The sequence below is a fragment of the Prunus avium genome, chromosome 3, assembly GCF_965620075.1.
Source record: "Prunus avium chromosome 3, drPruAviu1.hap1.1, whole genome shotgun sequence".
Classification (NCBI taxonomy): domain Eukaryota; kingdom Viridiplantae; phylum Streptophyta; class Magnoliopsida; order Rosales; family Rosaceae; genus Prunus; species Prunus avium.
The window spans coordinates 4,772,345-4,786,117 of NC_142286.1; the positions used below are offsets into that span (position 1 = coordinate 4,772,345).

Sequence of the window (13,773 nt, forward strand, 5' to 3'; positions counted from 1 at the left end):
AACACCGCGACTCTTCGCAGCCGTGCCGTCACGCATGCATGGGGGAGACCAAACGTTGTCAGTTGACACGTTTCTAATCCTCAGAGACGCTTCACCTTCCCGAACGTGGCAGATCTAGCCACCTTTGAGCACAACTCCACCAACCAACGGCAGGCGCACATTGATGAGTTTTCACTCACCTCTCGTGCCGAACGGCAGGCGCACATTGATGAGTTCTCACTCACCTCTCGTGCCGAACGGCAGGCGCACATTGATGAGTTTTCACTCACCTCTCGTGCCGAACGGCGGGCGCACATTGATGAGTTCTCACTCACTTCTCGTGCCGAACGGCAGGTTCACATTGATGAGTTTTCACTCACCCCCTATAACAATCGACGCATCATGCCGTCTCTTATCCAAGCTCACTCGCTCGGGCACTTGGGGGACTACATGCCACCATCGGCAACAACGATTCTATTGAGTTCGGGTCAGAATGCCGAAGACATATTCAAGTCCCCAACCGAGAAATCGCTCCTCAATTGGTAACTTGGGGGACTACTGTTTGTACCATATCTGACCCTCCACTCATCCAACGACACGTGGATCACTTACTCTCCCCAAATGCCCAAGGCTCCGAACAATTAGCATCGGCTACTGATGATATTGTCTCAAAGCAGCAAAAGATCATCACAAGCCCAACACAGCCTACAATCGGTATTCCCTACCGATTCTGCAGAATCAACCTCGAAGCACCCGCCTAAAATATCTAAGGACTCGTGTCAACCTCATAGGGCCCTCCCACGAGTCCCACATCGAAAATGAGTACTAAGAGCACACAAGATGCCTTCTATAAATAAGCCCCTTCACTACAATACAGGGGTAAGACTTTTCAGCTTGACTTTTATACTTTTATATGGTCAACAGCAGGAGCTCTTATAAACAATCTTACTTGAGCATCGGAGGGTCTTAGGCTGGTTCCACACCGGTTCCATAGACCTCACGAGCTTCGCTTATCTTCCCTTCAGGATCAGCATCCAAGGACAGGGAGAATCTCCGTCTATCACTCAATCGATCTGCTAGATCGTCCACATCTCTTGTAAGTTGCACTCATCTCTATCTGTTCAGTTTTAGTGCCAACACTTGTATTTTGTTTTCTGCATAAGCTTTTTTTTCAACTTTTTTATATATTAATATATTCTTTGTTATTCTGTGATGCAGGAAGATCAAGTTCTGTAGGGGCGGTGGAACTTGGATATATATACATATAATAGCTTAACTTCTAGTATTTGGGACTGTTTTCAGATTTTCATAGGGCTAAGGACTTGGAAACTTGCATCTCATAAGGACTCGGAATTCAGTGGAAGTGCTAGCCTCATTTGTATTTTTTTTTTTGTTTATAATCTCATCTTTCTTTCTTTCTTTGTCATTTCGATTTACTTACAGGGACGGAGTACACTTCAATTGCAAGGATGGAGGACACTTCAGTTGCATCATTCATTTGTATGTTCGGATCAGAGGAGTGTTTGGATTAGAAAGTACTAGCTATAGGTCTTCTTAGGAAAATAGTATTATTGTTTTTGTAGAGGATTGTACTAATTTTTTATTTATTAGGAAAATATTGTACTACTTAATTACAATAATGTATCAATTGAATATTTATATTTAATTAAATAATAATATTAGAGGCCTTTTTTACACATGAAGTGCATTACCAAATAATTATTATTATTACCTTATCAGAAAAAACGGAATTACTGTTATTATGCCATTAAAGTATATCAAATGGAAATTGTAATTATTTAAAACATATATAATTCAGAAAATTATTAAACTAATTAAAGATGAAAATAATAATAAAATATAAGTGTAAAGGTAGTTGAAAAGTCAACATATTGTTTGTCACCTTCTTTATTAATGATGACAAAGGCTAATAGTAACCCCCACAAATTTCACCAACTCAAAATTTGTAACTGCATGGTTACTAAAGCCTTTAGTCACCAATAAAGGGGACTAATACTTTCAAAAGTCACTGAAAAAAAAGTGACTATTGCTGATTTTTTTTTAGTGTTGGTTTGTTTTTGCATACTCCTCAAGATAGCGATAATGAAAAAAATCACAATTGCTATCCACTTACTTCATATGCAATAAGACTAGAGGCACCAATTTTTTTTGTCGAATCCATTCACCAAATTATGTGTATGTACACATGTCATGGTCTTTCTTGTTAAAAATAAATGATGTTCACAATGGGCCCGTATTTACAAAAAAAGCCCATTCTAACATGGTATTTTATATAAAATAATAAAAAAACCTTCCAAGTCCAATTCTTTAGAAAACTCCATGTTGTACTTTCAAGTGAAAAAATTTGCAAAACACTGTGAACCAATTAGAAAATGACAAGTGGCTAATTGAGGTTAATTTTTCTCCAAATAGACTCTCTTAAGGTTTTTTTAATTATAAAATTTCATATCATAATGGGTCTATTTATGAAAAGCCCATAAATTAATGACAGACTGACACATCATTTGGCAAACAAAACTTGCTGAAATTTATTTACGGCGCGCAGTAATTTGGTAAACCAAACTTGGTGAAAATGTTGGGTTGTGTATAACACTTACTTTGTAAATTAGATAAGATGCAAATGGCCCAATGAGCGCTTACTTCATTTTTGGGATTGAACATGAATTTTATTGGTAATTGTAATAAAATGATTACTCCAAAAAAAACAGTAATTACTAACCTCAGCAAGTAAGGGAAAAAAAAACTAATTACTGTTAAAAAGGCAGCAAGTATTGTAACTTCAGAAAAGATTCCTATTTGATAGTAATTATCATCAGTAAGAAGCATTATCATCTTTAAAAAGTTGCATGTCATTGAATTTCCTAAGAGCAATTCCAGTGGGTCAGTTTTGCCAGGGCAAAAGAGAGCCTAGACTGGGTTTAAGCTCCCCAACAATGAAAGGCAGCTTGAAAAAAAATGGGCCCCATTTATCTAAGCAAGCCCATGCAAGATTTGCCTGAGCTGCTGTCTGGGTTTGTTGATCTCATACTGATATCAGCGTGACATCAGCAACCAATTTAAATATAAAAAAATAGAATATATATGTATATATATAAAATACAAAAAAATTCAGAATTTTTTATTTTATAAATACCTAGTCATGTTATTCACTTTCCACACCAAAACTCCATACAAATCTCTCATCATATCTCATGTGAATAGTGCTTGCTTTTTCTTGCCATGACAATGGGTGGAAAAACAAAATAAAAAAGGGTAGGGAGGTCACTATGCACATGAATAGTGTCTGCCCTTACTCACCATGGGTGGAAGTGCTCTAAGGGAAAACAATTCAAGGCTTATAAAACTGCCTCCTTACATTCTTACTACCTATACTTACATGTCGAACTTTTTGTAATATGTATAACTTGGGGTGTATACCAAGGAACTTCCTCTATCTAATTTGGAAGTTGAGGGCCCTTAAGCAGAAAGCAAACATGAAGGCAAAGAAAACTGTGAAGCCAACAAGAACCCCTGCCACAGATCCCATGAAATTTGGATCATATCCAAAATGGTTTTCTACATACCATTTCACAGAGGGGTCAGGTGAAATCCCAGGTGCTTTAATGGTGTCCTCCACATCACCATACTGCGACACAATCAACCCATACACAGTCCATGAAACCGGGCATATCCAGTAGTACCAAATCCACCATTTGGGTATCTTCTGAAAATTCAAAGGGTAAAGAACTAGAGGTGTCAGCTTACTTCTACAAATGATTTAAACTCCAAACATAGGTGCTTGTGAGAAGAAGAATATCTACTTACAGGTCTCGGTATGAAGAAACCCGAGAAGAGGTTGAAGAATGAGTAAAAAGTTGATGCCACTATGGCTGCTATTTGGTGGTTTGGTGTGATGGAGACGGTCATCATTCCGTAATATGTGAAGTAAAGGAATGTGAAGAAGCTGACAAAGAAGAACCAGAAGAATTTTGCTGCTGTCCATTGAAAGCTCACCATAGCATACACGATCAGCACATAATATGCGGTTTGAACAAACACATACGGTATTTCAACAATGACCTGCATGTCATATGGTTCATTTGAGTCACTTATATTGAATAGAGAATTTGATCGGATGAAACTCAGCTATATAGTAATGTTTTACACTTTCGGATATATTGGAATTCTATATAACTAACTACCCTCTTGACACCTGCGGTAGATAACATATATGTATACATCAAAATGTGAGTTAATATAAGCATAGAACCCTCAACTTACCTGTGCCAGTGCGTAAGGTAATACAGAGTACATCCCAGCAGCTCTTTCTCGATAGAACACCGTTCTTTCAATTGCGACCATTGGCTGCACTGTTGAGCAGTTATTAACTCCAATAAAAAGCACAGCAGAATTCATTGCCCCGATAATCATGGTGAGATCAGCTATGCTTTCCCTGCATATGGAGATAAATAACTGAGTAATTGGTCTAAACAAACTCTTGAAGTGTTTTTTTTGCACTTGACGTTTGAACTTGTTAAGTAGAGATGAGCACAAAGTCGCAAACCTTTTAGTGCCAATCTTCCAGAACATAGATCCAAGCAGGAGGGCAGCGACCAAGGTAAAAAAGAACCTAACAAGGTTGTAATCAGGACTTCTCCAATAAGTCCACCACTGCTTCCACAAGCAAGATTTGAATTGCTCCCATGTTGACTGAGAATACTTAGTACGAAAATAGAGGTCTTTTGCTCCTGGTGGTGGTGTGCTTAACTCCTTTATTAAAGCTTTGTTTCTCCTGGTTATAGTCATAGATAGGAAATCACATTAGCTCAAAGCCAGCCAACCCTTTACATTACAAATTTTTAGTACTACGGTAACTTTCTCTTTTCACTTACTGATGCAAAAAAGATGATTTGAAGTGTTGTGCGAAGTCAATTCCAAGTCGGAACTCGGTCGCTACTGAGCTCACCTCTAGCATCCATGTGGCTGGATTATACCTCTCTTTAATTTTTGGCACTCCAGGAACTGCCTGCAACAGGTCATTGAGCATGGACTTGGATAATAATGCCTCGTTTACTTCCATATAATATCAAGATAATGAAAAGTTCTAGGCAGGTAAGTACTTCAAAATATTTGATGATCTTGTGAGAATTGCGGCCCAATGGTCCTGAGTAGATCACTTGTCCTCCTCTCTTCACGAGTAGCAGCTCATCAAAGGCCTCGAAGATATCTATGCTAGGCTGATGAATTGTGCAGACAACTGTTCTCCCGGTGTCCACAGTATTTCTAACAGCCCTCATAACAATGGCAGCTGCCCTTGCATCAAGACCTGATGTTGGTTCATCCATGAAAATGATTGAGGGATTGGCAACAAGTTCGACTGCAATTGTTAACCTCTTTCTTTGTTCAGTTGACAACCCTGTAATTCCTGGAATCCCCACTAAAGCATCCTTTAGATTGTCTAGCTCGACCAATGCCATCACTTCTTCTAAAAAAGTCTGAAAACATAATAGAACATAGGTTTAAATTAAGATAATTGAGCTATGCATTGTTCACAAAAGTATTACAAGTCTTGCCATCTTTTCCTCGTTGCTGACTTCTTTAGGGAGCCTAAGGAAAGCTGAGTAAATCAAAGATTCTTTGACAGTGACTTGCGGTGAATGGATATCATTTTGTTCACAGTAACCAGAAATTCTTGCAAAAGTTTCTTGTTTCTTAGGGAAGCCAGAAATTCTAATATCGCCTTCAATGTGGCCACCTGTCTTTCTTCCCGCTAAGACATCCATCAAAGTCGTCTTCCCAGCCCCGCTGACTCCCATTAGAGCTGTCAAGACCCCGGGCCTAAATGCACCAGTTACTTCACAAAGTAGCTGAAGCCTGTCCTCTTTTACTCCTTCTTCCTTCATTTCCTGTCATAGTGAACAAAGTTAGCTGGGAAAGTAAAATCAATCATTTATTTATAAGTTAGCTATAGATGTAGGACTAAAATCAATCATTTATTTATAAGCTATGTGCCATGGTAATTAATTGCACCAATAAAGTTTATGATCACAAGTTACAACTAAACACTTGAATGAATATGCTTGAAGGAAATGAGTGAAATAGGGAACAGTAAATATTACCGGGGGCATGTCCACAAAGTAATTTACACTATCGAAGGACATTGCAAGGGGAGTGAAAGGAAGAACCATTCCTCTCTTAGGGGCAACACCATTGGGTACTTCAAGAGTTGAATCAGGATTTCTACTTAGTCCATTGGCATTAGATCGACTGCTCATCCGCTGGATTTCCATTTCTCCTACAACATTTTTGGGTCCAATATGAAACATGCATAACATTGTTCACATTACAGAAGTAAAATTGCCAACATTGTTTTGTTTCTTACTTAAATTGTTTCCATCAGAAGAAGTTAATGATTGAGAAAATGAATCTTTCTTTGATTGGGGTCTTCTAAGTCTTGGTTCTTCCTTTGATTGGTCTGCTTCTATTTCCTCTGCTACTTCTTCAGATATTATGGCTTGTGGCTTTCCAAGAGCTAATTTATTAAAACAAGAACATGAGAAATCGTCACCAGAAAACAACAAATATAAGAATAAATTCCTTGTTAGACATTAAAAAACATTCATTCTTACGATTTAGGTACGTAAGTGTGAGGGTGTAAAGGATGTTGAACAGAACTGCAAACCCCAGAACAGCTGCAGAGCCAATCCAAAACCAGTTTTTGTCAGGGACAACATCAAATATCTCAAGCACTGCTACACCCAATGCGGTAGCATTATTTGAAGCCTGCAGCACAATGAAGCTCATTTCAGAAGTTATATTTTGTTAGCTTGCCATGATGTATGAAAAGATGAACTGAAGTATATCATACCATTTTGTTCATCCACCTCGGAGCAAACATTTCTTTTACAGTAATAGCATTGAAACAATATGTCATAGGTGAAACCCAGTAGCCCCACCGCCACCACTTGGGAATTTCACCTGTCACAAATTAATCACTCAATTTTGGTTGGTTTTTTTCTTTTCTTTTTATTACATTGCAAACTATGTTTAATATTCAGTTCCATACCAACCTCGAGGAATTATGAAACCCCCAAGCATTAAAACAATGAGCAGAACGAGAGACCCGCCAGTGTTGGCGATGATCGTGGTCCTGCAGACTCCAGCAATAAGCCAAAACATCCCTGAAGCCATCTGTTGCAGCAGAAATATCAGCAGTAGTTGCTGGAAAAACCTACAAATATTTTGATAGCTGCAATTAGTATCCTAACAAGTAACAACCATTTTAACAGTGTCTTAAGTGTGTGAAACATTCAACCCATGTATGCTAGTAAGCCAAAAAGGGTATATATAGAAACATGAGGTTACAAATGAAATTAAGAAGACAAATGTAATAATACCTGCTGGCTTCAGGTGCAAATCCGATGGTGTAATATGTAATGCCCACCCAAACAGTGGATTCAAAAAGAGATATAGGAATCCGGAGTAGGACAGATGGGAGAGTGAAAGCCCAAGCAGGTTGGAAAAGAAGGTCTCTATGCTTGTAAAATACAGGGAGTCTTGCAATGACCAATGTGAGCTCAGCATAACCACTGAACATGTTATGGATTATGGAATACAGAAGTGCACCAATATATAGTGCACCATCATCTTCATTTCTAGTGTGCATTTGCGTCCTCAAGAATAGGGTCGCGACTACAAATGCCGCTACAATGCTTTGGACCATCTTGAAAATGTAAACAAAAGAGTTCCTCTTTATAAGTAGCCATTCCTTGTCAAAAGAGGCCTTCAGAAGTTCCATTCTGGGTAATGAATATCTTTTGACTACAAGGGCTGCTCCATGGCCTTGGGCCTTATTGAAAGGGATTGAGAGCTCATTCTCAAGACACATGCCGACATGGAATTGCTTGAATCGGTTTGCGAATTCAGTGACGGTTATGTATTGGTATGGCTTGCTTCTGTCCCCCCAATATTGCTCTTGGTCTTTCCTTGAGGTAACCTGAAAAACTTGAACAAAGTTATGGTTTGTAAAATTGGCTTAGACAAAGGGGAAATGGCTAAAGCACACTAATGGCTTGCTGGGATGTAACTGGACTAGCAAAGGACCAAAGCATTTTAATGGGCTAGAAGATGTATCACAACCTACATACCATAGTAAAGTGAGACTGATCATAGTTTTACCTCTTGCAGGAAATCAGCAGTTCCCTTTCTCTCGGGGCATCGAAATCCACAGCTCTCAAAGAACTCCAATACGTGCTCACGTGGCCCTTGGTAGATGATCTTGCCCTCTGATAAGAGGATGATATCATCAAAGAGATCAAACGTCTCAGGAGCAGGTTGGAGTAGGGACATCAAGATTGTGGCCTCGGTAATGTGTACGATTTGCTGCAAGCACTTAACTATTTGATGTGTCGTGGAGCTATCAAGACCCGTTGATATCTCATCCATGAACAATGTTTTTGTAGGCCCAACAATCATCTCACCTATATTAGAGCATATTTATTGCACTTTGTCAACACATTATAAACATTGTTGTGCATTTGAAGTAATTTTGAAATATGAATTCATTCTAAAAAGTATTCCTAATTTGAGGATTAAGGTTGTTATTCAAAGTGTAACAAGCACAAGTACCTGTGGTAACTCGTTTTCTTTGCCCACCAGATATCCCTCTCTGCATCTGATCTCCTACAAGGGTATCCTTGCATATATCAAGCCCCAACATCTGTTTCGTTTGATAAAAAAATACAATGATACGTTACATATAATGATTATACCAATTAGATAAAGTCACACTTCTTCACCATTTCAGTGGTTTCTGAGAATAAAAAAGACTTTCTAAGACCTTGTTTAAGTATATTTCTGTTTGAAAAATGGTTGTCACAGGCCAAAGTGCAAGGAAATAAAAGAGGCTAACCAGCAGTGAGTAAAGTTGGTGACAAATTAGAAAGAAGAGTGATTTCATGTTGTTGGGATTTACTTACTCTGAGAGTATAGTCAGTAATGAGACTGCTCTCAACTCCTCCCATTGAAGTAGCCTGAAAAAATAAACCAGAAATTCAGATATATATGTATATATATATAAGCTTAAAAAATCAATGCATTGAAGGCAGGTTTAGTGAAATCGCATAAATATATACCTTCATGAAAAGGTCTACTTCTGGCTCTGGAAATATTCCTGCCTCCTTCTCTCTTCTAGCAAGCTCAGAAAGAAGTTCTATGGCCCATGCATAATTTTTGTTAAAATGCTACCAAATTCATTTCCAAAGTTACATATAAATGAAGAGAGTTACTTCAATAATGGATTATGATATGATTTGGTTTGGTTTAGTGGCAGTTACTTACCATATCTCGTCCCAACCCCTTGGCACCTTGCCGAAAAGTCTAGAGTTTCTTTGACTGTCAATTCTCCCATATGAACATCATTTTGGCTAATATATGCAGATGTCTTCTGTGGCACAAATTCATTCAGCCTATATCCATTGTAAGTGATTTCTCCTCTAACCTGTTCCACAGATCTCATGGCTAATTAAAGACTCAGATTGAAAAATTGTTTGAAAATGTTTTTATATTATAGTATAACAGGTCAAGCTAATGATAAATAAATTAGTTGAAATAACACGGTGGAGCTGAGGACTGACCTTCAAGCTTGGGTCCAACTTCCCAGCTAATGCCAGCAAAAGGGTTGTTTTCCCTGAAGATGGGGGGCCTAATAGAAGGGTCATCCTACAACAAAACATGAATAAAGATTATCCAAAATGACAAATTATTGGCCAAAATTCGAAAATTATGACAACAAAATGTCATGGTAACTCTCAGTCGGTACTCGGTTACCAACCAAACTGAAACCACCCGTAGTAACTTCAATTATGCACTGATTAGGATCATGTAATGAATAATTTGTACACACACATTTTTTTTTTTCCAATAGTTTCTAGGAATAATGAAAGCAAGTAACTATTTAGTGAAATTGAATTTTAAACCCAACCCCTAGCAACCTAAAAGCTGCTATCATATGATGTACCTTACCTTGATGGTTTGATAATGCCAGAGGCATCCTTGAGAATTGTTAGATTTGTTCTCTTAGCCATTTTGATCCCTATTAAACCAAGAGTTGATTCTGCGATGTTCCGAGTCACATTTGGGAGGGTGGGAATAGCTCTGGTGCCAACATGGCAATTGGCTTCCACTGTCAAATGCTCAAACCTAACTTCCACTGTGGGAAGTTTGATCCCAACCCTGAAATCAATTACAACATAAGCAAATAAATAAATTATTAATTCCATGTACAATGTTCCATGCACTTTTTACGCAAAAGTTTATTAGGGTAAAGGGAAAACACATGTCGAATTTTTTTTACGAAATTAAGTCGTTGTTCTAGTAAAAAGTTGAAACTACACGTACCAAAGTAGAACTTCGGCCAAACCACAGAGACCAAAAACTATCATTTGGCTGAAATGAACAATATTTCCATGTTCTATGCCTATTGGATGGTACACCACGTGGTGTACCCAAACATGCAAAAACCCACGTGGTGTACCCGAACATGCAAAAATTACTGTGACACTAATCTTTTAGCTGCTTAAAAAGATTGTAACAAAACCTAAAATATTCAGTTTAGAACAAGAACTTAAGAGAGACAGAACAAGAACTTACTTATCAATTCTACTTCTGAACATTTTCAAGAACCTCTCATTATCTTCTTCTGCAACCTTAAAAGTGGTGTCAATAAATGTTTGACGGTCGGTTATGTTGAGCTTCAGAACGTTCACTTCCTTATGTACGACTTTGTTGGTCTTGTTTCCTTGAGCATCATCATCATCGGTTTCGACGAAGGACTTGATGATGCTTGTTCTTAACCGATTATATGTTGGCAATTTCTCAATGGCTGCCCATATCAGAGCTTCTTCGTCTTCATCCATTCGAATGTTTCGTCGAGAGGGCGTGGTGCTTAAAAACACATCCTCCATGCTCACCCCCCTGCTTCTGCTTCTTCTTCTGCTCAAGCTATGGTAGATTTCTGTTGAAGACCCCTTGGCTTTCTCTACTCCTTCCATTTTATTTCTTTTTTTAATTTCCTTGCCTGAAACCAAATAAATATAGAGGAAATGGAACTTGCCCAGATCATAAATTAAGAAACTTGATGGCTAGATTGCTCCAATTTTTGAAAAAATAATTGAAATATATGTTCAAGAAACTGAGGTTGATGTAAGTGGTGAATGAAATTGGCTATAGAAATACAGCATTTCAATTGAAATGAGACCACTTACTGGTTTTCTGCACTTTGTCAGTTCAAATTCTTGGAAATTAAAATATCTCAGTTTTGCCGGTGATGCAGAGGACTGGTGCAATGCAATGCAATGCAAGACCCTCTGCTCTGCTCTGCTTGGAAAAGTTTGTGCCTATTTAAACATGCACAAGAGAAGAGAGAGCAACAATTTTCAATTTGATTATTTTATTTTAATTTAAGAGACTGTTGGGATAATTTCTGGATTGCCTCAAAAGTATTCAAATTACATAAGAAGTTGTGCACTGCAATTCCACTTGGTGGCTTCCATTGGCTTGTCCATGTATATATATTAAAGGCTTTTATGTTGCACTGCATGGTTGCAATGTGTCAAAATTACATATTCCATGTCACATTACAAATCCATCCTTTCAAGTTTCATACATGATTCAATGCATTTTGCATCACCAGATTTGCGACCAATTAATTTTTTTTTTTTAAAACATGAAACAAATTTACAAAGAAAATCCTCGGGGGATCTTATAACCATAGATATCAAAACCAGTTCCATGTATAACAGAAAAAAGAAAAATACAAAACCAAATTAGAAGGATTTGAATAAACATATCCCATCTTTGCTAAATTAGTAGCTACCATATTAGCTACAAAATCAAGTGACGAAATCTTCTTCTTTATTTGTTAAGGTCTTGTAATTTCTTTCCTTTTGTTTTGAATTCATTTCTTTCTTCATATTGTGAATGTTGTAGAATTTTTTTCCTTTTTCAACTTTGAGATATTTTTATCTTTTGAATTGTTTGTTTGTTTTTTTTATACATTAAAACGCATTTGACATTGGCACATGAATACTTGATTTTTAGCTCACATATTAGTTGTAGGTAATCTGCATGACAATATTGCAGAAAGTTTTGGTGACTTTGAAATCTACACAAACATTGTTTAATTTGATTGCAACACTTCGTCACCTCTTCATCAACTTTTCATATATGTGTTTGCAATGTGTAGTTTTTAGAGCTGGCAAACGGGTCGTTTTAGCGGGTTTCGGGTCGTTAACGGGCACGAACACGACCCGTTAAGTTAACGGATGACAAATACTAGACCCAAACACGACCCGTTACTATTCGCGAATATCCGACACGACCCGTTAACCCGTTAAGAATAAACCCAGAAAAAAAAAAGGAAAAAAAACACATAGCCAGCAACCATTGTCTCTCTCATTTTTCTCTCAATTTCCATCTCATAAACACCATCCATAAAACTTTCATGACCATCCAGAAAACTTACATAAAGAAAAACAAGAAGAGAAAAAAATGGCTGATTAGATTAGATTATTTATATATAAAAGAAGACAGAGAGGAAGAGACGAGAGATGCAGATAAAAAGTGAAGAAGAAAAAAAAAAAAAGAGATGGAGAATGACGGAAAGAGGAAGAAGGAAAGGAGAAAAAAGAGATGGAAAGAAGAAGAAGAAGAAGAAGAAGAAGAGAGTGGGAGGTCACAAGAAGAGAAAAAAAAAAGGTTGATTAGATTAGATTAGATTATTTATCCAAAAAAAAGACAGAGAGGAAAAGACGAATAAGAAGAGAAGAAAACAAAGGAGAGATGGAGAATGACGGAATGAGGAAGAAGAAAAGGAAAAATAAAAAAGAGATGGAGAGAAGAAGAAGAAGAAAAGAGAGAGCGGGAGGTGAGAGACAGTAAACGGAGAGAGAAAGAGGAAAGATGGAAAAGGAATATAAAAAAAAGAGGAAGGTGTTGGAGTTGGAGACGGATATTTTTTTAAAAACACATTTAGCAAAACTACCAAATTACCCTCCTTAACGGGTGGATGCGAATATTCGCGAATTGACCCGACCCAACCCGTTAGCTTAACGGGTTCACCCGTTTTCAACCCAACCCATTAAGCTCAACCCAAATACTGATAATTTCGTGCGAATTCGTGTCGTGTTACCGGGTCGTGTTCAATATTGCTAGGTCTAGTAGTTTTGGCTGGTAAACAAGAAAGTCATCTACACAAAGTCATCAGGCTTTACCAAATCTTTATTATTCAGTGGACCCCAAGGGTCTCAATTTATATTTGTTGAATTCCATGTCACTTGCAATTGTGTTATGTTTTGTGTGGGAATATTGTTGGTAATTTGAGAATTTATTTTATTTTATTTACATGTATTATGACTAGATCTAGGGGTGGGCATAAAAACCGATAAACCGATCAAACCGACCGAACCAATCCAACCCAAACCGAAAAAGAGCGTTTTTTGACCAAACCGAAAAAGTCAAACCTGGACCTGAACCGAACCGAAGGTCCACGGTTCGGCTCGCGGTTCTAATTTTTTCAGAACCGGTGGACCTGAACCGAACCGGTAATATTTAAATATATATATATAATTTACACGTGGCCTCTTGTGATTGGCCAAAAACAGAGAAAGTGTGAGAGTGCTTGCACCAGATCCCTTACGCAATTTTTTTTTTTTTTGCACCTAAGTCACACACACGCTAGTCTCTCTCTCTCTCACTCAGTCTGAGTCTTCTCTTCGTTTTTGACCTAAGCTAAGA

At 37.7% G+C, this 13,773-nt stretch overlaps 1 protein-coding gene across 1 annotated transcript; it reads right to left on the reverse strand.

Annotated features, from left to right (window-relative positions):
• Positions 1 to 3,140: 3,140 nt before the first annotated feature.
• Positions 3,141 to 11,375, reverse strand: LOC110760769 (ABC transporter G family member 29-like). The gene is made up of 22 exons (XM_088250315.1): positions 11,244 to 11,375; positions 10,630 to 11,056; positions 10,003 to 10,212; positions 9,615 to 9,699; positions 9,319 to 9,478; positions 9,114 to 9,190; positions 8,958 to 9,011; positions 8,608 to 8,698; positions 8,158 to 8,459; positions 7,377 to 7,975; positions 7,050 to 7,210; positions 6,848 to 6,957; positions 6,609 to 6,762; positions 6,362 to 6,511; positions 6,099 to 6,274; positions 5,553 to 5,885; positions 5,100 to 5,474; positions 4,872 to 5,005; positions 4,544 to 4,771; positions 4,261 to 4,432; positions 3,805 to 4,059; positions 3,141 to 3,703 (listed from the first exon to the last, which is right to left on the reverse strand). The coding sequence occupies exons 2-22, from the start codon at positions 11,028 to 11,030 to the stop codon at positions 3,431 to 3,433; spliced, it is 4,500 nt and encodes a 1,499-aa protein (XP_088106441.1). The 5' UTR covers positions 11,031 to 11,056; positions 11,244 to 11,375; the 3' UTR covers positions 3,141 to 3,430.
• Between the last annotated feature and the right edge of the window lie 2,398 nt (positions 11,376 to 13,773).